This window comes from Hypomesus transpacificus, chromosome 1 (assembly GCF_021917145.1).
Source record: "Hypomesus transpacificus isolate Combined female chromosome 1, fHypTra1, whole genome shotgun sequence".
Taxonomy (NCBI): Eukaryota; Metazoa; Chordata; class Actinopteri; order Osmeriformes; family Osmeridae; genus Hypomesus; species Hypomesus transpacificus.
Window position 1 is genome coordinate 5,117,882 of NC_061060.1, and position 25,468 is coordinate 5,143,349.

Sequence of the window (25,468 nt, forward strand, 5' to 3'; positions counted from 1 at the left end):
GCAAACAAGTGTCAAATCATTACACTGAGCAACAGAGCCAAGGTATGTTGATGCTCGATATGGATCGCCATAGCATTTGTTACTCTTGGTTTAAGAGATTAAATAATTGCCCATTGTGGTGTGATTTGTGACAACAAAAAACCTTATCATCGAATATGACCCTGTGTCATATTCGATGATAACGTTTTTTTGTTGTTGTTGAAAAAAGACAAAGAGATCCTAAACTCTAAACAGTATCACATTTAATCTACTCCTTGATGAGTTCAACACGCTCTGTAACATATGCAAAATACTGTGAGATGAAGATTGAAATGGCAGGCATATACAGGACATTATACAATATTTACAGTTACATAGTTTGAGATGAGTGGTATGAAGGGGTAAATTTAATACCGCATCAAAAGAACCACAAGTACGTTGGAACACATCATTGGTTTAGGGATTGATATTATATTGTTAATAGAATATTCCATATATTTGGTAATATATATAATCTTTACAATAATTCACCTTTATATAGAAACTTAGATTCATGGGGAATACTAATACTTCTTCACTACTATGTCCATTGCTTGTGAATCTACACTGCCATCTAGTGCTGCAACACAGTAAGGTTGCTGTGAGGGCAGAGTCAAAACTCACCCCTTTCACAGAAAAAAATCATAATAAAAAATTGATTACATATTCTAGAAATAAATTAATACGTAAAAAAAAAACCTGGAACATGTTTCACAATAAAATAAGACTAATTCATTTTGGAATACTATATACTTGACAATTGAGGAATTATATGAAATACACATGGTAACTCTACTCCAAAAGTACTTAGGTTAACTATACCAGTGTCTATATGTGGACAGCTGTATTGTAAACAAGCATATAGAAGGGTTAGCATTGCCAAATTTCCGTCTTCCTATTCTTGAATGCACGAACAGTACATTATAAAAGCATGAGAAATATTTAATAAGCAAAAAAGGTCAGGTGTTATAGACTGTATGATACATGAGGAAGCTGTTTTTCAACAGTAAAATTACATTAATTTTCAACTAACCAAATCTGGTTGGCATGTAGAGTAAAGTCCACCATGTATATGTGCATTTGTGTACGTTTGAGTGTATGTGTGTGTATGTCCCCAGTTTTTAGTCAAATCTAAACTAATAACATATGAATCAATAACTTCACAGAATACTGTGATGAGTTGAATGAAGGAAGTGACTGTTCGGCTGAATCAAAAGCTCATGGAAATACCCTGGTATTTCTGGATTCAACTGGACAACTTCCGCACGTGTTTTGCACTTCCTCCTTCAGCTGTGGTTAGCACCGTGAGGTGTATCCTCCTGCTCAGTCTTCTTGGTGAAGACAGAGGAGAGCTGCTGTAGCAGCAGCTCCTGAGAAGGGGTACAAACCCCCTGCTGCTGCCTCCTTCTGGCCACCGGAGGTAACTGCATCTCCGTCTGGGATCGGTGGGAACAGGACCCACTTTCTGGGCTGAGGCAGGGGTCGTCGTCACTTCCTGACACCAGGGTGTCCAATGAGCCACCAGCAGGGGGCAGCAGGCCACTCCCTCCTTCCAGGATGTGAACAGGGTTGGGCCCGATCATGCGGTCCAGGGAGGCCGTCTTGAGGGGGAGCAGGGAGAGGGACAGGGGCCGGTCGAGGACTTCCTGGGTCTCGGAAGCGGCGCTGGACAGGAAGCTGGTCTCTAGAGACTTGAGCACCTGCAGGCCGAAGTCGCCCACTTCCTCGTAGAGCGGCTCCGGAGGGGGAGGAGTCTCTGCACGCTCCTCAAACGAGTCCTGCTGCACCTTCATGGGCTGGAGCGCGGAGGAGAGATGGACGGTTAAGATCATACAACCCTGAGTGGGGGCAACCCACGCCATGAGAACCATGAATCCATCAGCGTATGATTTCTGTCAGATTTATTTGAAGTGGAGAAATCCATTCGAATTGACAGTGTAGTCCACGGCATGAAAGACAATATTGCACACTGTGACAGCTGTGCTTTAAAGGCAGCATGCAAACACGTCATCAATCACTAATTCTTACTCTCACATATTGAGAAGTACTTTGAGCAGACTATCCCTTTAATGACAAAAACACAGGTTTTACAGTTCAAGAAACAACAGGCTTCCTCTGCTGCAGGTGCGGCTATTGTTGTAGTATCATAGTGACAACACTGAGATAATCACCTCATTGGCTGAGCACAAAAGATCAAAACTCCAGGAAACTCCCTTTGTAAATGTGATTGGGGCTGGGACAGGTAGCAACACCACACACCCATACCCCGCTAATTAGACTGAAAACACACAAGTGAGGGTCGGGTGGGGAAGGTTGTTGACTAATCTCCGAGGTCAGCCTCAAGACAAGCAGCACAATGCTGCAGAACAATCTAGAAACCAGCTCTTCTTCCTACGCGTCCTGTTGTCCCCACATCAAACATACCCCTACATCCTGGTGGTGTCATATCAGGAAGTAGAAGCTTCCAACAGGAAAAGGAGGGGGAAAAGTTTGGCTGATAGAAATCTATCATGAGGAAACATGCTTCTTAAAGTGGGACACTTGTAAAAAAGTTTTTTCGAAATGCAGATGACGCAGAACAGATTTTGGTAATTTGCTAACATGTTTTTACTTGTTACTTGACCCGCTTTGACTTTTGAGAACGCATTGTGGTATTGTTGAAGTGAACGACCAAAACAATGTGTGACCATGTTGAAATTAGAGGCCGAACAGAGAACGAGACAGAGATACTTACGAAGAACATGGAGAGTGTCCTTCTGGCGTGTAACTTCCTCTGTAGGCAAAACCAAAATACAAGATGGAGAGTCTTAACCTCTGAGGCTTCATGTGGAAATCTGAGAAAAAGAATGTGTCGGACTCTTCCAACATACCAGGGTCTGATTGGCTGAGAGCATGGTGGAGTTGCTCTCGTCCCCGCGGATGGGCACGAGCGGCATGGTTCCAAACTTCTGCTTGGAGATGTCAGAGGAGGAGTGGCGCCGCAACACAGGGGGCCGGGAGTCATCGTTCTGCCAGGAGGAGGAGAAGGAGGTGGGGGGTGGGGGGTGTAGAGATAGGTGAATGGAGGTCAGATCAGGGGGGTCAGATGGCTGAGCGGTTAGGGAGTCGGGCTATTAATCAGATGGTTGTTGGTTCAATTCCCGTCCCGGCCGGGGGGGGAATGTCCCTGTACTTACTGTAAGTCGCTCTGGATAAGAGCGTCTGCTAAAGGACTAAATGTAAATGTAATGCCTCTGAGTCTCTGAGATAAGTGAGAAATTAAACTCTGGTACACAGAATACGTGAGGATAGGGATGCAAATGTGGTCGAACAAGCACGCACTAACCAATGCAAGCTCACACCCACACGTCCACATACCTGTGCTTTGAGGAAACTAGTTATCCAGTCCCAGAGGTCAGTCTCTGAGTTACAACACAGGTACCTGGAGGGGATGGAAGAGAAAGAGGGGGTCGGAGGAAGAGGCACAAAGCAGTGATTAGCTTTCTATTGAAACGGGTGTGGAGGGGCAGACCCCAACACAACACATTACAACCCTAACAATACACACCACTTACATAACGGTCTATTTCAGGTAAGATGACCTCAAATACTGTATACACAATGAGGAAATCAGAGCACATCCTCAGGGAAAATAAGCATTATGTACCAGAACAACTTTTTCAATATTTTCAACTAACATGAGTGTTTTCTAGCTCTGAACTAAAGATTGTTTTGCCAAAAAAAGCAAAAGTTTGATGCTACTTACAGTTGGTGTTTATCCATCATTATTGTAACCCCCCATCTAAAACAAAGAGTAGAATAACATGTATTTTTGTACATTTCCATGAGTGAAGAATGACTGGTCAGGACATCGGGAATTCTCAGGCAAAACACAATAGAAGCGTTCTTACTTTGATGGAGCTTTCAGCTTTTTCCGGATTCCAATGTAGATTTTCATTGATTTTAGTGCCCACTCCTTTTCAGGCTTGATACTCTGCAAGTACAGAAACACTGACCTCATTTGCTTTGCTTGTGAAACAACATGAGTTATAGTGCCCTTGGAAAGTAGGCTGTCTCCTTTATAACCCACATTTTTCTGCTTTACTCAATAACCTTTTCCACAAGTCCCACCAACCACACAACATGAAAACTATGGGCAGAGAAGAGGAGGTGGAGGCTGTGCACCACCCAGGCTGCCTCATCCCAGACCTGCATGGAGGCTGAGCACCACCCAGGCTGCCTCATCCCAGACCTGCGAGGAGGCTGAGCACCACCCAGGCTGCCTCCTCCCAGACCTGCATGGAGGCTGAGCACCACCCAGGCTGCCTCATCCCAGACCTGCTGTACCTTCTTGTCCTTGAGCAGCAGCAGCTTGTGGTCCTTGATCTGGAAGGTGCGCTCCTGAAACTTGTTCCCCTGGAGGAGCTTGGGCGGTTCCTCTCGGCACTTCAGTAGCCCTATTTTCATGATCTCGTTCTGGTATGCTGTAACCCACAATAATAATAAAATAATGTTAACAATCTTATCTTATCACGTAAACAAAAGCACTTTTCCAAGCCCCATAGACGCTAGAATATAATTTCCTTTGGATAATGCATTATGAGTGCTTGAATGTAATGCATTTACTGTATAATAATCACTTGTTCACTCTTTGGGCAAGTTGACAGACTTCAATGTTTTCCTTCTATTGCTTTGTCTTTACTTACAAGTGAGGAGGTTGATCCCCTCTCCTCTGGGTACCCTCTTGACCACCAGGTAAGCGGAGCTTGGGTCAGCCATCTTACACCACTGCAGGGCCTGCTCCAGAACCTTCTCTTTGGGGTGCAGAGGTCGCTCTAGGATGACAATATTATAGCACCTAATGGTGCTAAGGCTGTGGATCTCACACTGTCTTGGTTATGTCTTTCCATGGCCAAAAGTGTTTATTCAGTTCCACATAATTCCGTAGTTTGACTCAGCAACATGGCATGAATGTACACCAAATCGATCCTTTCTCACATATTATTTATCATTACTGGTTCAATAAAACCAACTTGAACAAGCCAATGGTAAAAAATTAGTGTTTTAAATAAGAAACAGTCTCAGTCATTTTCCATCATACGAGTCTGTCCCACTTCTCCAAAACTAATCTCAGTTCATACCGGGCCAATGCATGACCATAGGGCCATGCTGTTAGCTTTTTTCAGTTTTGCTAGCTCCATGTTATTCTCAGTATTTTTTTTTTAAGCCTTGGACAGAAAAAGACAATTGAGTGCTCACCCAGCTGTCCGTCTTCTATGGCCTCAAACGTCATCCAAACATCCTTCTCACCGGCAGGCACGTTCCTCATGTACAGCACCTGGTTGGTCAGCTCTTCAGCACACATTGTAGGAGAAACCTGTCAGGACAACACATTCAGGTGAGGCCAGGGCTCGCAACAAACTGGAACAAATATATATTTTCTACAAAAAGTTTTTAAAATTGTTTGAAATTGTTTTATTTGTTTGAAAAAATGGGTGAGGCTATAGGAGTGTTGGATGATGGAATGCGCCACCATGTGGCTAGAATTGTAACTGCACCTTTTTTATTAAATTAACCTGTAACTAAACAGTATTCTTTTATTTGTTTACCTTGAGTGTGATACAGCAGTCTGGTATCTTCATTTCCAAATAAACTTCAATGATCAAATCCCCTGCCTGGGACAGCTGTGACACAAAGGAGTCATTGCAGAAACATAACAAACTTACACAAGGCCCTTAAAAATGATCGATTCTGTATACTGTGCTCACCCTCCTTCACTTAGACAACCAGCTCTTACCTGAGTGTCTTTCCAGGTGGTGATGAGACTGATCTCCAGCTCAATCTGGGTCTGCTGCTCCTCATCAATCTGAATTCCACACAATCATACATCAAGTATACTTAGCATGCCTTCCCATACTGTTCCACAGTTGTGGCAAAATGACAATAAGTGACATGAACATGTAAAAGCTGTCATGAATGTTTCAACAATCTGTTATGAATGATCTGTGGCGTAGGTTGTGTGTCTAGCAGTCCCATACTCACATCAAATACATACAGGTAGTTGTCTATGAGGTCCTCGACAATCTTAACCTCATGCTCTCCTTTTCCATCGGTCTGGAAAAGGCTTGGAGCGAAGAGCAGGGACAAGTTCTTGGTGCACATCTGGTTCAGATCAGCACACTTCTGGACCCTGGGGCAGAGAGAAGAACAGAGAGGATCATGTATTTACCTGCTGCATATCACCTACTGCAGTTAATGCAGTTGACATTTTATAAGTAGGTAATGCATGTCACAGGTTGAAATACCCCCTAAAAAAAACTGAAAATAAATATATATATGTTAAAGTTCACAGGGGAGAGAGAAAACTGACCTGTACAGGTGGCTGATGAGGGCAGCCAGAGTGGTCCTGTTGACTCTGGGTAAACTATGGATGATCTCCTTGTACCTGTCCAAACGATAGGTCTTCTGGGAGATTTCTACCAGGGCGACAGATGGCCGAGAAATCAAAACACATTTCATTTTGTTGAAGTCGTCCATGCAGCACTTGAAAGTCCCGAATAGAAAGATGAGCATGGTCGTGGTTCAACTCACTAGCTGCCTCCTTCCAGAGAGGGTGCAGCTCAGCCATGAAGATGGGGTCATCTATCTCACGGAAGAACCTCTTTAGCACGTCGGTCACGTCCTCGATGAAGTTGTCCCCGATCCGTAGCTTCACATTCCGGGCGTCCTTCCGGAACTCCTCCATCAGGAGTTTGATTCTGGACTTTGCTCCGTTCTTCCTGTAGATTCCCTCGTGGCCCAGGCCTAGAGGACACAGACGCATGACATCACTTCCTATCTCTCTCCCCTCGTTACAAGTGCACAGCTACAGAACCTTTTTTTTTTTTGATGTGGCAACATCTATTCCTTGTTACCACAAAATAGCTGTTTATCATCGGTTACACTTGGACTGAGGATCCGTTGGATCAATGTTTAACGTTACAAATACCAAGCTTTTTCTAGAAGAATCCAAAGGATTTGTGATTTGAGTTTGGGTGTGACTCATACTCGTACTTACCATACTGTGTGATAAAGGCAATGCAGCTGTCTACGATGATAGGGATGTCGTTTCTGCTGAGCTGCTGTTCTCTCAGGGTGTTCCCCCTCCCTCCGGCAGCCCTCTGGATGTCTGCATACCACAGGGGGAAGTCTGTCTTGCCCACACCCTGCACATGCAGAGTCCTAGTAGAGGAAGAGCATGGTGAGAGAAGGTGGTATCATGTAGGGTCTAAAGTACAATCAGGCGTCCAAGCAAATGAAAATGCTATTCAGTTAGTTCCATCAGCCAATCTGTCCAGGAATTATCTCGTTACTTAAAGTATTTGTTACTTACATATTTGTATAAGTAAGTATAGAGAGAGTAAACTTGAATTTAAACTTAAACTTGAGTAAAATGAATAAATGTAAACTTGCCTTCCTTTCTCAACCAACACCAGAATATCCTTTTTCTCATGGTGCTCATTCTCTGACACTATGCCTGAAACGCAAAACACACACGTTAAACACAAGTGTCGCACAAGAACAATTAGTACAAGGCAGCTCAGGGGCGTGGCAGCCCACTCACTGAGCTCCTGCAGTCGCTTGAGGTTGATGATGTCCTCGGCAGCACCGTCGTTTCCTGGGCAGATGAACAGGTTGGACTTCTGCAGTACGAAGTAAGTCTCCTTCCACTGCTGGGGGTCCAGCATGGCCTTGTAGCGTAGGATCCCCACCCGCTCAAACTCCCGTGTCAGCAGGCAGTGACAGCTCAGGGGCGTGGCAGCCTAGAGGGGGTGGAGGCAGTATTTCAAATGTATCCTTGCCATCGACCTTTCTTGCAGGAAGTATTATCAAGCATAATACATGACTGCGTGAAAGCCAGGCTGTGGAAAGCAAGCTTGGTCCAATCAGATTTTGTTAAGATTAGTGATCATGTGATCATCTCAAGGAAGGAAGAAAGCAAAGGGTGCAATTGAATAGAGTGCAACACAGGAAGTTCAACTGTGGCAGGATGGAACACCAAGGGGAAGGATCAAGTGAAAATACTTAAGTGTTTAACAATAGGAACAAAATGGGAGTTTAAGCAATGAAGACCACATTCCTGGACCCAAAGTCTATTCAAAACACCCAATGATGTGCATTGCTTGATCAGATTACACACTCATCTTCAGATCAAAAAGTTGATTGGTTGAACAGAGAGGAACATAAGAGATGTGAATGAGTAAAGACAGCTTCAGGGAAAAGAGGAGGGATTAATCTGGTACCTTCCCAATGGCTTTGACCCAGCTCTGTAGCGCTTCAGGAGTCTCCAAGCCAAACTGGTAAAGCTTATCGGATGTCAGGTATAACTCAAAAGTGTAGCGAAACCTACAGAAAAAAAGGTTTTAGGAATGTTTAAACTTAATGCAATTTACATGTAATACATGGTGGGGTCAATGACATACCAGTAACCCATCTACATTCATCGACACATAATGAGTTTTATAGCTTCCAGCACCTGTCTATGAAGCCAGTGTTGTTGTGGCAGGAAGCAGGTCTGCTGACACCCAGACACAGGATGTCTTTGACGTTGATCTTCAGACTGGGCTCCGAACACCTGTCCGATTCATAGAACAGTATAGACCTCTCCACTGTGCACCAGAACTTCTGGAAGTCTGAGCAAACAGGAGGGAAGCAGAAACACTTTCAGTTCAGCTGTTGAAAACTCGTGGCAGCTGATACCATACACGGGATGACTTTTCTTTTATATAACTAAACAAAACACGGCAAAAGCACAAGAAATTTGAAATTAAAATTCCTTTTTCCAGGATGTAACAATTGACCAATAATATAAATGACAAACACACGTGTCAGTAAAATTCCACCATAAAATGACCGGTACAACAACCTACAGTAAGCATTTGTCGGTCCCACACAGTATTTTCTGTCCACTTTGTTCAGTAAAGACCTTTATACCAATGTCGGTGTGGAGGCTCATTCCAGTCTATTCAACCTGTGCCAAGTGCAGAGCTGCTGGGAGGGTGGCAGTCTAGTCGCCTACCTTCTCTGGTTTTGCGGGATAATGTGCCTTTGTTCGCTGAGCCTGACTTGTAGAGGTAACCAGAGTGCAGGACCGGCTGCATTATCTCGTCATAAACACTGGGGTCTGAGGAGAGGAGAAGATTCATATTATTTTTCTTTCCAAGTTAATTTGTCTGTCCACACCTACATTCTCTGTAGTAGAGGGGAACAAGCATGGGATTTCATGTTCCGTTGTTCTCTCTCCTGCACAGGGTAGCTTTTACACTGTTAATGTTGGACTCAGACATGACTTTGGTCAGGCATACAGAGCACGCTCATTTATCACAAAGGCTCTCACACTGCCCTTCCAGGTTACTATTCAGTCTAAGAGGAAACGGCTAGAGGGGAAAAGCTGGCCCAAAGAGTGCTATATGCCTGAATACTCTGTCCTTGCACAGTAAAGTACCCTTAAAAAAAATGTCTGCTTTGTATTCACCTCATTGAAAAGTCAAACAGCCTAAAACTCCCTCAAATAACACCCATAATTTCATGTTCGGCATAGAAACATAATTTAGAAGTTTTTGCTATACGGCTTTCACATTCCACATGGCCTTGGGACCACCATTAGGTTGCCCTTCAACTCAACCGTGCCGTAATTTCTTGAAAGCTTTCCCTGGAGGTTTAGAATGTTTGGCGCGCCATGTGACCAGCAGGCCTCTCACCTGAAGCACCATGGGAGTAGTAGTTTGAAAATTGAGGTTTTTCATATCCATTGGTGTCACAGAGGCGTGCCGCCTCGGCATCGGTGAAGATCTGGGTCACGGTCTTCAGCAGGTTCTGCTCAGTCACTGCGGTGCACAGAACCTGCAGGGAACAGAGAGGAAAAGGGGGGGGGGGGGGGGAGCGACAGGGAGACGAGAGGAGAGGATGACAGAGAGAGGAAAGTAAAGAGGTTGAGATAAGGGAAATACACATTCAGCAGACCCACCAGTAAAAGCATTTACTGCCACAGGACATTCAGACCAAATTCCAACACAGCCTCCATTCAACGTCCCTCAGTCCCTTTATCTCTTCTCTATGGTCGCCCCTGTTCTTTTAAAGCACATTCCACTACGTTATGGTCTCTTTGGAGTCGGACTGGTAGCCTGGAAACGTGGTTTCTGGTAGCTTGGTGGTCACAGCGGGACACATTCTGTCATGTCACCGAGTTCAAACAAGTGAGTGTTTTTTGTGTTTCGTTAGCAACCAAAGTTAACAGATAAGAGATGTTTGAATATTTTAAAGGTCATTTGGGATTTAACAGTGGGTTACCATGTACATAAAAGATGAAGAATCTTTCTTCGGGTCTGGGTCTCACACTGTGGAATTCAAGTCTATGGAATTGTGAAACCACATATCAACCCTTTCCTGTTTTACCGTCATTATACATCCTGGCCTCCTGTCCACTGGCGTTAATGTGCTAAGCTATGGTAAGGTGACTGACGGGTCTTGTGCCGACCTTTAGCAGCTCCTCCTGAGTGTTGAAGCTAGGGTGGGGTCGGCGGTAGCGCCCCTCGCGGTACTTCTGGTTGATGAACTCCCGCCGTTGGTCCGGTGTGGCGTCGCAGTCCAGCTCGTCAGATGCAGACAGGCGGGCCGCCCAGAACTCGTTGGCGCGGTCGTTGCCAAGCATGATAAAAAGCTGTGAGCATGCACACACAGGAATGCACGCGCAAGCAAACATTCACAGCAACAGTCAGAAGTCAAGCTAAAAAGAAGTACATCTCACTCCCAGTTTATTCAATATGACATCCATTATAACACCATCTAGCATTTTACCCTGATAGGTGAACATCCATTTATATTCTGTGTTTTGAGGAGGCTAATGTATCCCTTTCATTGAAGAAATAATGGATCATTATGCTATTTTACTTTCAAGATGAAAAGTGAGTCATTCTAACTGAAACCAAAGACAGGGTGTAGCTTACCACAGAAATTAATAGGTATTTTTGCTACTGTTATAGGATGGATATATTTGAGATAAGCAAGCATGAACACTGCACCCTTGACTGACCAGCAATACCACTGGCATTGCCCTTCCACGGTTTAGGTTCCTTAATTCCTTCCTTGTATGCCTCTGTACCACCCCCCACCAGCACACACACACACACCTGCACAATCTCGTTGCTCCACACGCTGGTGTCCAGTTTCAGGCTCTGTACTTTAGAGACCATTGTCCCGAGTCCTCGGTGCTGACCTGCAGGCAGAAAAGGAGATACAAAAGAGCCTGGCGATCACTCTTAAAGCCCCAAACAGAGTTTTTGTGTTTGCAACAGGGGCCCTTACACCAAGCCTTCCAGCTATGCTAGCAGCTACGATTCACACCTTGCTGAGGACCGTTGATACAAAAACAACAGGAAGGAATGCAACGGTCTGAGAGTCACTGGTGTTTGTGTGTGTTCTGTTTTCTCGGATGTGGCTGATGGAAGAGGCAACCGGAATGGGATCAGGTAGCATTCCATTAGGGAAGTGAACCTAACACCTAACTGTGCGGTTCCTCACCGAAGGACTTGGTAATGACACCTGCGAGGCACACCTGCACAAAGGCACTCTTCTAAAACGCATGATACACAGAATCATGTTATCACTAGCACATTTTAACCACATGTCTGTCAGGCTTCCTAGTATGAAGTCATTCCCGCTGAACTGGAGTCTCACCTGCACAGTTCTTGCAGATGACAACACAGAGGTTGATGGAGGCCCAGTCTGGGTTTATAGCTTTACAGTCGGCACACATCTTGTTGGACCGGTTCGACCAGATCTTCTCAGCGACCTCGTAGTCTGACAGGGTCTCGGCTATGGACTCCTGCAGCGCCTCCATCCAGTCACGCTTGTCCCGATCTGACTCAGCCGTAAAGCTGCAGGGGAGAATTAGAACTTTTGAACTTAGACAATCTGGTCTGGTACTTGCCGAACCGAGCCTATTTGGACTCAGCCTAGGTGGACTGGGAGTAGGTGATAAAGGGTGACAGTTACAGTGTGAGACAGTAATTGTTTAATGCTGTACAAGTTAGGTAAGTATGGTAAGTTTTGGTCAAATTGATTTTAGCTGGATTGGGAAGGAAGGAACAATAGCAAATATTGGCAGAAAACTAAAATGGTTGTGCAATATTTCAGACACATGTGAGAGTCAGTAATTCAAGTATGTCAGACACAAATAATGTATGCCACAAAATATGGGAACATTCACCTGAAGGTTTTATAAGGAGTAATGAGGTCAAAGCTTTTATTCTTGCCATCTCGAATTGTTGCTCCTCTGGCTTCAATCAGAGTGATTCCAATTCCATTCTTAAAACACTGGACATGGACAAACAGAATTCAAAACAGAGGGTGAAATTATGGATATGTATACATTAATTTTGCATACATGTAATTTTACTCTGAACAGATAATGTTTTCCAATACACAGTGCAATTAAAACATCAAATACAATAATATCTCTATCACGTCACTTTTCGGGGGCAGTTTGTGTCACAAAACAGTACAACATTCCTACAAACCAACAGCACAGGAACTCAAAGAATCATGTTTATCGAGGACAACGCCCTCGAGCGATGAGAAAGGATAACAAGCGAGATGAGTTGAGGAGTGTGTCAAGGCTGTCATCACCTGCTCGCTCTTGTACAGCCAGATCTGTTCTGTGTTGATGGCCGTGTAGACTTTGGACTTGGTTCCCTTCAGTTCGAGGAAGCCACTCTTCTGGCAGTGGACCCCGGTGCCAAAGCGAGGCCGCCCGAACACCAGCTGGTCTTTCACCCTCTCCTGCAGTGTGCTCACCCACCTGTGTCTCTGTGCTGATAGGTCATGGATGCGAAAGAAAAAAAGAAAATGTTTTTACTTTTTGTACATTTATTTACGCTTTTGATTCATGCTATGGTAAGCCACTCGGACATCTAAAAAATAAAAAGAAAAAAAACTGTAGCATAAGCGAGACATACACAGCATAGAAAACTGTGGTAAGGGGTTTCAAACAGTAGTCTGGTTAGAACCAGTGGTTTAATGAACAAAAGCTACAGTTCAAAGTTCACCCTGAGTATGATTTGTCTGAGATTTTACACTTCATAAGCCGGCTGAATGGGGTGTACCCCCACAAACTATACCCATCCTTTCTCACAGACCACTATGACCTAGTTTTAGCACTCGTCTCGTCAGCATTATTGGGTCAGCTTTTGTCTCTGTAGTTAGTGGTCGTCACACTGCAATCTATAGGAAATGGTGTGTGTGTGCGTGTGTGTGAATGTTGTGTTTACCTTCGTTATCAGCCCGGAAAATGAACGTCCTGTGACTTGTCACTATCTCAAATTTATTGTCTTTGGCCACCCGGGCCATTTGTATAGCAGCCAATGGGATCACTCCTTTAGGATAAACATCCTGGAAAACAGGGATTGGATAAAATTAGTAAATACTGGGATGTACTGTATATTGACAAACAACTATTAAACATATGAGAAAAAATAGAACATAAGTGCACACATAAAAATGTAGTATAATATACCTTAATCTTTACAATATTGGAAAAGAAACACATTTTTGTTACCTTCTCACTGCCAAAGTACATCAGATTCTTGCCATCAAACTTCACAAAGCGCTTCTGGAACACGTAATTCCTAAAGGGCCGAAAACAGAATCACAGAGATATACAAATGTTGCTAATAATATATTAAAGTCCCTGGAGGATATTTGCTGAATGATGGTGTTGTGATAAGTGAAACATCACAGACAAAGCCATAAAAAGAAACCACTGAACTGAATAAAACAAAACTTAACATTGAAAAGGTCAGAAAGAAGAGAGAGGAGACAAAATGGCTACAGTTAAGCCTTAACAGATACGCAGAACTTCTGAATCACCATACTACAGATTAAAACGACTGAGGGGGGAAAACTATAAAGAAACAGGAAGAAGGAGACACACCGTTTGCGTTTTGAGGAGAGGACAGAAACCAAGCACAGACAGTTCCACAGAAGGGAAGAGATGCAGGGAGGAGAGGAGGATAGGAGAAGCAGCCCCAGTCCCTGGCCCAGACCCAGGCCAGACGCGGGCCAGGCATACCCTTGAGGGGACAGCTTATCCAGCCAGCCGCTGATAATGGGCGCGGTGCGCTCGGAGAACGAGGTGTAGCTGGCGTAGGGGGAGATGGTTAGTTCGTCATCTTGCTCAGTGGGGTAGAGGTGGGGGGGCAGGGAGAGGCAGCGCAGTGGAGGGGTGGGCTCCCCGACAGTGCAGTAGCCCGGGGAATCACTGTGGAGGGCGTGGGAGAGGCGCTTGGACTGCAACAACCTTCCTCTGCTGCGGACATGGAAACACACACGTAGACAGTCATAGGAGGTCCAAAACACTTTAGAAATACGGACATGGTCAAATACAGTCAAATGGTTACCCATGATCCTTTGCATGGTTTCCTTCCTCCTTTCGTGTCGTCCCTGTTCCTCTACCTTCACTTCTTGTTCTTTCCACCTGTATTTACACAAACAGTTAGCTTGGTGTGTGTGTGTGTGTGTGTGTGTGTGTGTGTGTGTGTGTGTGTGTGTGTGTGTGTGTGTGTGTGTGTGTGGAGGTCTGATGGTAATGGGGTGTGGCTGAGGTTTTACCTCAGAGTGTTCCAGTTGCCAATTATTTAGGAAGACTGTTTCACAGTATGGGCTGATCTCTTCTTCAGGGTCCTCAAAGGGAACTGAGGAGGGAAATGAAGGTAACTGTGTGTAGCCTAGCTGACCCTCTCCACATCCATCATATTAGAAACTATTAAACTACCGTAATTCAATTAAAAGTGTAAAATACTTTTAAATGTACAAGAGAGACACATGGTGCTTACCTCCTTGATGGGACACAGTGTTGCTGTTAACACAAACAAATATATATATTAAATATTTATTTATCTTATATTAATATACCATTGTAATTTTTATTGATCTTTTACATTTTAGAACATGAATACTATTTTGGAAATATATGATTATAATTTCAAGTTCTATCCCAGAGCTTCAATCACAATGCAGTGTTTATAAACAGATATTTCATGAGTTTGCTGTCGTACCCGTGTCTCTCCGGAGTCCGGTCCAGTGCTTGTCTAGGTGGGGGAACAGGCAACGCGCCCTGGGTCCTCCCACCACCAGGGGCAAAGCCAACTAAAGTGCCACAGTAGATCTCATTTGAGACCATCTCGATCCCCCTGCCTGGAGAACAGCAGGGGGGAGACGCGGACAGCGAGGAGGAGCGTCGGTCGTCGTCATGGTTACGTGGGGAGGTGGAAGAAGAGGAGGAGGAGAGGGGCAAAAGGGTTCCAGCCTCATCAGTTTCGGACCTTCCAGAGGGTGAGGCTGTTGGGGATACCCTGATCGCCGAAGGGGGGACCCCTCGGTTGAGCCTGGGTGGTACAGGGGGCAGTGGTTCTGTCAACGCGGAGCCACTCAGCCTCCTCTCCCCCAGGCTCTGTCTTTGGACGGGGGCAGAGGTCGCCAGGTCGGGGGTCTCCCCTGAGTTCAAGCCCTCCAGAACCGTGAAGCATAGGGATTCCTGAGAAGGTTTCCTCCCCAGCTGAGAGGGCTCTGGTGTTGCTAGGCAGGATAACTTGGGCAGTTCTGTCGTTCTACGTCTGTAGAACACAGTTCTAGGTTTGGGCACCGGCTTCACCATGACCTTGCCCTGCTCAGACCCTGAGTTAGCTAGCATGGCGGAGAGGTTTGGAGCCGAACTGTTCCGCAAAGCTTCAAAGCGGGTGGGGTCCCCTTTTTGATTGGACGGGGGGTTTGTCTGTCTGGGTAGTGGCAAGCGAATATCTGAGTCAGACTGGCGACGGTGCAATAACTGACTGGTCTCAGTTTCTTGATGGTGATTGGTCCTGTGAGCCTCTGCTGAATGCTGATTGGCTCGGTTGATGTGGCTGACCAATCGGAGTATTCTCTTCCGGTGTCCGGTGGCTGTCACGCCCAGCCTGGTGAGGGCTTCATGGTCCAGGTGGGTGAAGTCCCTGGCCTGTCGCAAACCAGATCGATGGAATGCGTTCACGTAGCGTTCCAGGTGGATGGTGGCCAGCAGAGTCTCAACAGGCGTGCTGCCATCCAGCGTTGCCATGACGACCATGGGCACGAGGTGGAGGTCCGCCAGCGGGCAGGTCAACGGCCATCACACAGCTAGAAGAGGAGCACACTGCACTCCATCTGCAATGGGTGGAAAGAAATAAGTACAGCGAGTACATTTAAGTCAATAAATGCATGAAGTAACAACATTACATTACAGTCTGATATTTTATGTGTTACAACCAAGTCACTTTATTCCAGAGAAAAATTAATGTAATTTTTTTCTTTCTTCAGATATTTGTTTTGCTGATTTAGAAGGTAAGATTTACTCTGCATATTACTGCATATGAGCCAAACTAGCACAGACAGTCATTTCAGTTGGTGATGTCAGGTAATATAAAACCCTGTCCAGCATGTTGAGGATCATCCCCAGCAGAGAGGGAGTGAGAGCAAGCATATCCTGATCCCACTGGTCGTGCATCATTTATCAGTGTCATTTTACGACCCCACTGAGGGCAGGAGAGGGTTAATGACTCGGCCATGTTTGGAGAAAGAAAGACGTGCTGTTTTTACAGGACTGAAGTGACATTATGTGACATTTCATCCCTGGAGGTCAAGACCCCTCTTCTAGGCCCCTTCAAATCACAGATAGGGAAACAAAAGGCTGATGTCATTGATGGGACAAAGTAAGTGGATTGTTCCTATTTGAAACAGGCATGAACTGAAGTCAGCAGGGATGGGACACAACATGGCCATGAGGCCTTGTTTACCACAATAAATAAATAAAATTACGTAAAGACAAATTGGCTTTGGTGATTGTCTGAGACTTAGAGAGAGCAAATTGGGAATCTGCAAGTGTTTTGTTGATAAATCATCGATTGGGGGGAAAAAACGTTGGTCAGAATGAACTGAAGTAGTAGTCCAGATAAGAGGGTGGTGGTGGTTTGTCCAGATGGGAAGGGGGGAAGGAATACACCCAACCCTGCAACCGGGGTGAGGCAAGCTGCTGGCGGGAGTGTGTGTGTGTGTGCGTATTAGAGAGTTTATGTGTGAGTACGTGTGGCTATGGGTGTGTGTGTGTGTGTGTGTGGGGGGGTGGTCCTGTCTTTGATAGCTCTCTGCGTGGACATTTCCGGTGAAAGCTGGGAATGCGTTAAGTTTTAATGGATTCAGGCTACTTCTCACAGGGCTTGGCTGATGTGTGTGTGTGTGTGTGTCCCTATTGGTGACTCAGCCTGACAACACAGGAGTTGAGAGAAGAATCTCAAGGCCGAGTGAGGCTCTGTGCCAGATTGGTGAGTGGGAGGCATACAGTCACACACTGTATGGTCTGTCTAGTCCGGTGTAACAAGGAGGGAAGACGACTTTGCAGTCATTGGCAAATCAACTGAGGCTGTTAGTGTGCTATTTCAAGACGTTCACTTAATTCAATTTAATCAAACCAATTTTAAGTTTCCCTCTTTGAAAACACATTCGTGCAAGAACACAAATTTTACTACAGTGTGGTATAATGGTGGCTGTAATCATTGAGGAGGTGGTGGTGGTGGTAGTGGGGGGGGGTTCTCTGTCCTTGGGCAGTAGATATCTGCAGGGTCAGAAAGAAAGGAAAAGCCCAGCAGTCGGAAGCTGCTGAAAAGAAACCTCTGACATACATCCTTCTCTTCCTGTGTCAGTGCTCTGGCAGCTAACCTCTGGCCCCGGCTTGCCGAGCAGATGTCTATGCTCTGCTACCACAGAATTCTGATTTGCATGCTAAGCTAAGCTAGTATAGGCTATGTGGTGGGTCCAGGGCTGGAAGACCATGAACTATGACCTGGGGAAAGCAGCAGGAGAGGAATAGGCGGCTCAGAGGATACAGACACCACCCATCCTACTTCCACTTCCACCACATACACAGGGAAGGAGGAATACTATCGGTCAGGCCTCGACAAGGAGATGGAATTTAACACTGGAGAGGAACCGCGACACTTGTCTACACGGCAGCCATCTTGTGTGGGAGCCAATTTCTCTGTCATACAGTATAACAATAAACAATAAGGATGTGAGTCACTTCTGTACAAACTTTGTGTTATATATATAAAAAAAAATATATATGATTTTGTTTCAGTGCATTTACATAATAAATTCCAGTCAGGTAGGTTTAAAACAAATTCAAATATATATATATATCAACTGTCTTTCCAAAAAACACCAACCACAGGCCCAAACCATTACAATGGAAAAAGGATTAGTCGGGCACAACCACAATGAGGAACTATCACACTTATAACGTAAAAATCTAGACCACAACTTCTGCTCTGACCTGCTGACCACCGTGCACAGAGGAGGAAGAGCTTTTCTGTACTGCAACTTAAGACATAACGAAACAAAGTCGTGTTTTCAAGGCACACGGTCAGTAATCCAGTGTCCACACTGCAGCACTTGTGTGCTTGTTGGGTTAGAATCAGAATCGGGTTTAATCGCCAAGTAAGTGGTCACAAACAAGTAATTTACTTTGGTGGGCAGGTGCATACAGTGAACATTTACACATAATGAACACAATAAAAATGTAATTTAGAAAATGTACAACCAAATAAAATACTAGGGCTATACAATATAATATAAAATACAATAAATACAAAAATATAACATTTTTAAAAAGAGCCGAGAGGAAGGGGGTGGAGGTTAAACACTCCAAGGGACATTCTCACACTTGTTGTCCTCAGTAGGACACATGAAGAGAGCTGCCAACGAGAAGTCAGCCTTGGTCTCTACTATGACAACATAGGTCTCACTCAGTCAATGCTCAAAATATTATGCAAGAAGGATTTCATACTTCAACTACTAAAGACTTGAGGCTGAAGCTAGGATTATTTTCAGAACCAAATTACAATATCTGCAATACGGTACTTAAGCAATTTTCATTAAGGAATCCATTATTCTCAATTTCCTATTTCCGACAGCTGTTATTCAGCTACAGTCACTCCCAGTACCATCGGAAACTCCTCCAAAAAGAAGCAAACAAACAAACTGAGTCCCTTTCAGACTCCTCCTCTTTCCTACCTCCCCTTTTTAACTGTCCTTATCTGTGAGGCACATCAGAGCGGTTCAAAACACAGGACACAGCTGTCCCTTAGACACTGACATCATGGTGGTGGAAAACTCTCTCTGCTCCCTTTCTCGTTTTTTCTCTCTCCCTCTCTTGCCCTCTACTCACCCTCCTTGGTCCTGTTCTCATCACTAATCCTACCTCCCGCTTCACCCTTGCTCCATTCCACTCGGACACCTCCCTCCCCCTCCCCCCTCCCCCCTCTAGTCCACTGTAGAGTCCAGAGGAAGGGAACCACCCTGACGGTCAACCAGATCAAGGATAAACAACAAAGCCCTCTGACACCCACAAAGTCCTAACATGTAGGCTTGATTAACTTCAAGACACTGTCCGAAGAACAACTACAGTAGCTGCCATTGCCAAATGGACAAATGCTACTTCAAAGCAACAGATTGCAGTATATGACACGTGATATAAATTGGGAGAGTAGGATGATGACACAGAAGCAAAGTAGCACACAGGCTCTTCGTTCCAGTTTCATCACGGTTTGTAAATACTCTGCAGTGACAGTGGCAAGAGGAACAGAGATGTCACAGTGACAGAAGCCAAAAACCTCAAGAGATACTTCTCAGATCTTGCAGAGCTCTCCGACTCAATCCAACTACAGTGCCCTCCAAAAGTATTGGAACAGTGAGGCGAATTCCTTTATTTTTGCTGTAGACTGAAAACATTTGGGCTTGACATCAAATAATGAACGTGAGACCAGAGATCAACGTTTCAGCTTTTATTTCCAGGTATTTACATCAGGATCTGATGCACAACTAAGAAAATATCACATTTTGTTTGAATCCACCCATTTGTCATGTGAGCAAAAGTATTGGAACAGATATACTTAAAACATATTTAAGTGAATAAGACTTAATATTTAGTTGCAAATCCTTTGCTTTCAATAACTGCAGCAAGTCTGTGACCCATTGACGTCACCAAACTTTTGCATTCTTCCTTTTTGATGCTTTCCCAGGCTTTCACTGCAGCCTCTTTCAGTTGTTGTTTGTTTTGTGGGGTTCCTCCCTTCAGTCTCCTCTTAAGCAGGTAAAATGCATGCTCTATAGGGTTTAAGTCTGGAGATTGACTTGGCCAGTCTAATACCTTCCATTTCTTGCCCCTGATGAACTCCTTTGTTGTTTTGGCAGTGTGTTTTGGGTCGTTATCTTGCTGCATGATGAAGGCTCTGCCAATCAGTTTGGTTGCATCTTTCCTTAAATTGGCAGACAAAATGTTTCTGTAGACTTCCGAGGTCATTTTGCTGCTGCCATCATGTGTTACATCCTCAATGAAGATTAATGAGCCCGTCCCAGAAGAAGCCATGCAAGCCCAAGCCATGACATTACCTCCACCGTGTTTCACAGATGAGCTTGTGTGTTTGGGATCATGAGCAGTTCCTTTCTTTCTCCAAACTTTAGCCTTTCCATCACTTTGGTAAAAGTTAATCTTTGTCTCATCAGTCCATAAAACTTTGTCCCAGAATTTTTGAGGTTCATCTCTGTACTTTTTGGCAATTTCCAGCCTGGCCTTCCTATTCTTCTTGCTAATGAGTGGTTTGCATCTTCTGGTGTAGCCCTTGTACTTTTGTTCATGAAGTCTTCTGCGAACAGTAGATAGTGATACCTTCACTCCTGCCATCTGGAGGTTGTTGCTGATCTCACTAACAGTTGTTTTAGGGTCTTTCTTTACAGCTCTCACAATGTTTCTGTCATCAACTGCTGATGTTTTCCTTGGTCTACCTGTTCGACGTCTGTTACTTAGTACACCAGTAGTTTTCTTCTTCTTCAGGACATTCCAAATGGTTGTACTGGCTATGGCCAATGTTTCTGCAATGGCTCTGATTGATTTTCCATCTTCTCTAAGACTCACAATTGCTTGTTTTTCACCCAAAGACAGCGCTCTGGTTTTCATGTTGTTTTCACCTCTGAATACAGTCTGCATAGACAAAACCTATCTTACCCAATCTGAACCTGAGTGTAGACATTCAGTGGTATTTATTGATTGAATAATGTATGTAATAGGACACACCTGGGCAACAAAACACACCTGTCAGTCACATGTTCCAATACTTTTGCTCACGTGACAAATGGGTGGGTTCGAACAAAAAGGTGATATTTTCTAATTTGTGCATCAGATCCTGATGTAAATACCTGGAAATAAAAGCTGAAACGTTGATCTCTGGTTTCACATTCATCGTTTGATGTCAAGCCCAAATGTTTTCAGTCTACAGCAAAAATAAAGGAATTGGCCTCACTGTTCCAATACTTTTGGAGGGCACTGTATAATGTGATCAATGACTTGCTTGTGACTGCTGAATAATAAAACACCCATAATGCTTTGCAAAGTGATTCCTGGTCTGTTTTAACTGCGGCACTGAACCAATGTTATTTGTTTACATAAAAGCATCTCAAGGCATGATCATCTTGGCACAATTTCACAACAACTTCCCTTTATGGCTCATTTGGTGCTCAAAAGGTGTTAATGGCCCAAACACAAGGGCAAAGTTTCCCCAGACATGGAAGAAGCCTTGTCTCAAGATCAGAGACAAACTCTATAAAGATCTCAAATGAAAAGGTTTTTAGGCAAGGCTTAATCCTTGTCTGGGAAACCGGGCCTATGTAATCAGGCTTCAAACCCTGTGTGGCGTTGCCAAACCATCTTTATGAGCACAGTGCTATTACCAAGTTAAGCATTACAAACCCATCATTAGCACCCTACAACAGGGCTAATGCACAAGTCAAGTATGAAGGGCAGTAACTTGATGTGACGGATGGGTCACATAGCGCTTCTGAACCTAGCACACAACAACACCAACAAGCAGTGTGTCTAAATTGCTGTCTTCCTCAAAAATGACAAATTAGGAAACAACATGAGATCTCAACCCCCTGGTAGCTCAATCTACATGCAAAAGCATCCGTTCCCACACTTTGTGACCTAGTGAGCCACGCAACAAAACCCAGCACTGTGTCTCGATGTTCCTCTCCGATTCCCACACCGTTCCAACGCCATCTTCTCAGATACAATATGTCCCCTAACAAGTCCCTAACGTCTCACTGGTGGCCACAACTCAAACAATCAGAGGAAGTGCCTGAAGCCCTGAGTGATCCGCCAAAAGACTCGAGGAGGCCTCTGGGATAGCGGGGGGCGGGGTGGGGGGGTGCGGGGGGCTGTATATAAATAACTGTGAGGCTCTATTGTAAGACACAATATGTCATTGTTTGTTCCACGCGGGCTAGCTGGGCCATGGCTCAGCTATGTCACTGCCTAGATGACAGTACAAGCTTGTGTGTGTGTGTGTGTGTGTTTGTCTGTGTGCGCGCATCAGCGCGCTAATAGATGCTCTGCTCTCTCAGTCATCTTTAAACTCTCTCTTCGATCAAAACATCTGACGGAGGAGGACATTGTTTTTGTTTCAGACACTCTCTTTTCCTTCTAAGAAAGAGGAAAAACAAGACAGCTTAAATGAGATGATGGGCCCGCTTTAGTAAACCTATAGTTAGGTACTGTAATTACCATAGTGACTAGCAAGAAATGCCAAGTGTCATTCAAAATAGTAGTGCACAGCACAGAGCAACGCTCTGTGCCAGTCTGTGAATGTGGAAGATCTGTTTATATATAAACTCGTTCTTTGACATTTAATCCTTTTCAACAAGTGAAGCAGTTCCTATACACTAAGCTTGTGACGTCCAAACCACAGCAACCGTATTGTTCAATTTTTGTCACCAGCAGAGAATATTTAGCCCAAGCGTAAAATGTTGACTGTAACAATTACAGTGACTTGATGTAGGATGTCTTTTAAAAGTGTCCGTCTATCTAAAGAGTCATACAGAGAAAGCCTTATCTGCCTGTTTCTGCTATGTGTGAATGTGAAAAACGGTGCAATATGGGAAGGAATGCTTTTGCTTTGCGTACTTCCCAGCCAGATAGGAAGTGTGTTTGGGTGTGGGTGTGTGTGTCGGTGTGTGTGTGTGTCTGAGTAAGATGCCTGTACATGTCCTTGTGTGACGACTATATCAATGTATTTTTTAATGAATAAGTTCTAAAGATGATAATCAGTTCACAAAATCAGGTTGAAAATGCAATTACAGCACAGTCACTTGGGGGCAATTTCTAATTGCTGTAAAAACACAAACACTGATAAGATAATAAGTCTGTCTAACTGTGATACAACTGTATTTTGAGAGAGCATAATGACTGACATCCTGTGTACTTGGGTCCTCAGAGTCTAAGGAACGACTTTGTCTGCAATGACACAGTGGAAAGTTTGTTCTGTGGAAGTCCTATAAAAAAAAGCTAGCAAAGTGAAAAAGACTGGGTTATCAAACTACACACATTAGAAACATTGTACCTGCAGCACTCAGTCAAAAGTTTAGTGGTTTGTCGCAGAAGTTTTTTTTCTTCTATGGTGTATAAAGCAAGGAGCCTATTGCTTAATTACACAACTTTCAATTACCAGTTTGACAAGTGAAGAGATAGAACTATTCAAATTCATATTCATTGTGGCCAAAGTCTTTCCTCTCTACAGCTTCAGCGAGACAGTGAACAAAATGGTATGCTGCAGAGCTATATTACTATCTAACTATGAGGACACAAACAAACACTGCAAAACAATCTAACATGTCTCCATCATCAGCCCTTTTCAACTGTCCAACCTCTGAGTTGTATTGTGCATCGTACAACGTGCCTAGCCTCCAATCTGACTCCGCTGTGACGATGACACAATGTCAATGGTCCTCAGCATTCAGAGGCCATGTCAGCTGTGGGTAAACAGAAGTGCCTGTTGCTGAACAGCTCAGTCAAATGTTTTCATGTCAACACATACGTACTGTGAGCTCAGCAGTGAATCTAAAAGTGTGAATAACGTTAATTGGAAGAATTTACTTTTAAACCTATGTCAGCTTGTCTGAGAAGTTTAGATGATCAGATACCAAACATTAAATCTGCTGTTGATAACTGTGGAATCAAATTGAACAGGGACTGCATTCTGCTTACATGGAAGCACGCTGATGCCTAGTGCCTGAATGAAATTTGGATGTGTTTGTAAATATTTATATATTTTGTATTTAATATGATGCAGAAAAATCCAATGTCACACTTAAAATGTCATTCCATATACCCTATTAAAATCGAGTGAAAGAATTACCACCATCTACTCGTCTAGCCCACAATTCTCAATCACTTGCAGACGCTTCAAATGCATTTAGCCCATCACCTAAAAAAAACTTGAAAAACGTCTCGTGGTATTCAGTTCAGAAAGATTTTCACTCTAGAACTGCAAAAATCGCTCAACACTTCACGTTACGGCACAGTACGTTCAATCACAAACTCGTGGGATGTAACCCTTTAGTCTACGAGATTTCAAAAAATGAATGACTCGGATTGAGATAAGTGATATTTTATAAGTGATAAGTACAATTAAACATGCATGTTTTACCTTTGCTTTGTTTTTTGTTGTATGCAGTTGGTATCCCAATCCCTTGTGAATGAATTGCTTGCTTAATCCCTTCGCCTTGGCAACAAGCGCTCATGACTTGAGCTGAGGAGCCCAGACCCTGTCGGACTCGGCAAGTTTGTAGCAATGATTAGTTCAGTTCGCACAGCATCAAGGCGATCTTAAAGGGAAAGGCGCATTTGCGATCTGGCCAACTTTTAAAGTTCCAAATCACAGAGACAAGCACATGTCAACTCAATTGGCAAAGACCAAAGAATGTAATAAATAGTGAAAAGTGAAGTAATGGATATAGACCACATCCTACAATTTATTCACAAGTTCCTTCTCTTTCCATTTCGGTCTAATGAGAGCTAAGAGAGACGGATCGTTATCCTTGACAAAGAAGACACACCCTTATTCTGTAATGAGACAAGAACAATTAAAGTTGACAATTACGGTCATTTTCACAATTATAGTTAGAAAAGGTTATATAGGGTATCTTAACGTCATTAAACGCAATGTGAATAACCTGAATAACCATGTTAATGCTTTTGGGGGACATTTAGGCCCTATTGATGATTATACATCCTCAAGCAGGCTACTGGTATGGTCCAAAAGAGTGGGAAGTCGGATCAAATTATTTTTTAGGTTCCAATAGAAGTTAGCCTTGTAACAACAGCACCAGGCATGTAGTGTTTCGGATAAATCCCTGCCTGTAAGAGTGATACACCATGAGTGAATCTTGATACAAAGAGTTCTGTAGACTGTGAAGAGACTGATGTGTCATCATTTGTCCTAATCACCCATCCCCCAAACATGATTAACATATTTTGACGCATATAAGTGGACTAGTACTCAGACAGGTAATCACGGTCCAAACACAGCTACAGCTC

The 25,468-nt window shown here is 44.0% G+C and overlaps 1 protein-coding gene across 1 annotated transcript; it reads right to left on the reverse strand.

Moving 5' to 3' along the window:
• Positions 1-24,944, reverse strand: arap3 (ArfGAP with RhoGAP domain, ankyrin repeat and PH domain 3). Its single transcript, XM_047018825.1, has 34 exons — positions 24,579-24,944; positions 15,090-16,212; positions 14,868-14,890; positions 14,644-14,726; positions 14,433-14,509; positions 14,105-14,341; positions 13,592-13,661; positions 13,305-13,425; positions 12,664-12,848; positions 12,245-12,351; positions 11,713-11,912; positions 11,166-11,251; positions 10,514-10,696; positions 9,738-9,879; positions 9,056-9,160; positions 8,513-8,669; positions 8,280-8,382; positions 7,601-7,799; positions 7,450-7,513; positions 7,055-7,218; positions 6,589-6,801; positions 6,368-6,473; positions 6,040-6,187; positions 5,795-5,863; positions 5,607-5,681; positions 5,257-5,374; positions 4,704-4,832; positions 4,345-4,481; positions 3,909-3,991; positions 3,764-3,799; positions 3,376-3,439; positions 2,889-3,026; positions 2,753-2,791; positions 1-1,814 (listed from the first exon to the last, which is right to left on the reverse strand). The coding sequence occupies exons 2-34, from the start codon at positions 16,133-16,135 to the stop codon at positions 1,305-1,307; spliced, it is 5,217 nt and encodes a 1,738-aa protein (XP_046874781.1). The 5' UTR covers positions 16,136-16,212; positions 24,579-24,944; the 3' UTR covers positions 1-1,304.
• Between the last annotated feature and the right edge of the window lie 524 nt (positions 24,945-25,468).

What these genes read in the sequence shown, in the direction of transcription:
- arap3 (XM_047018825.1), bottom strand. Translation starts at nt 16,135, where the DNA reads ATGGTCGTCATGGCAACGCTGGATGGCAGCACGCCTGTTGAGACTCTG. An exon ending in CATCTGCAAGAACTGTGCAG is followed by an intron (nt 11,252 to 11,712) that starts GTGAGACTCCAG and finishes TTCTGCCTGCAG; the next exon opens with GTCAGCACCGAGGACTCGGG. An exon ending in ACTACCTGTATGTATTTGAT is followed by an intron (nt 5,864 to 6,039) that starts GTGAGTATGGGA and finishes TGTGGAATTCAG; the next exon opens with ATTGATGAGGAGCAGCAGAC.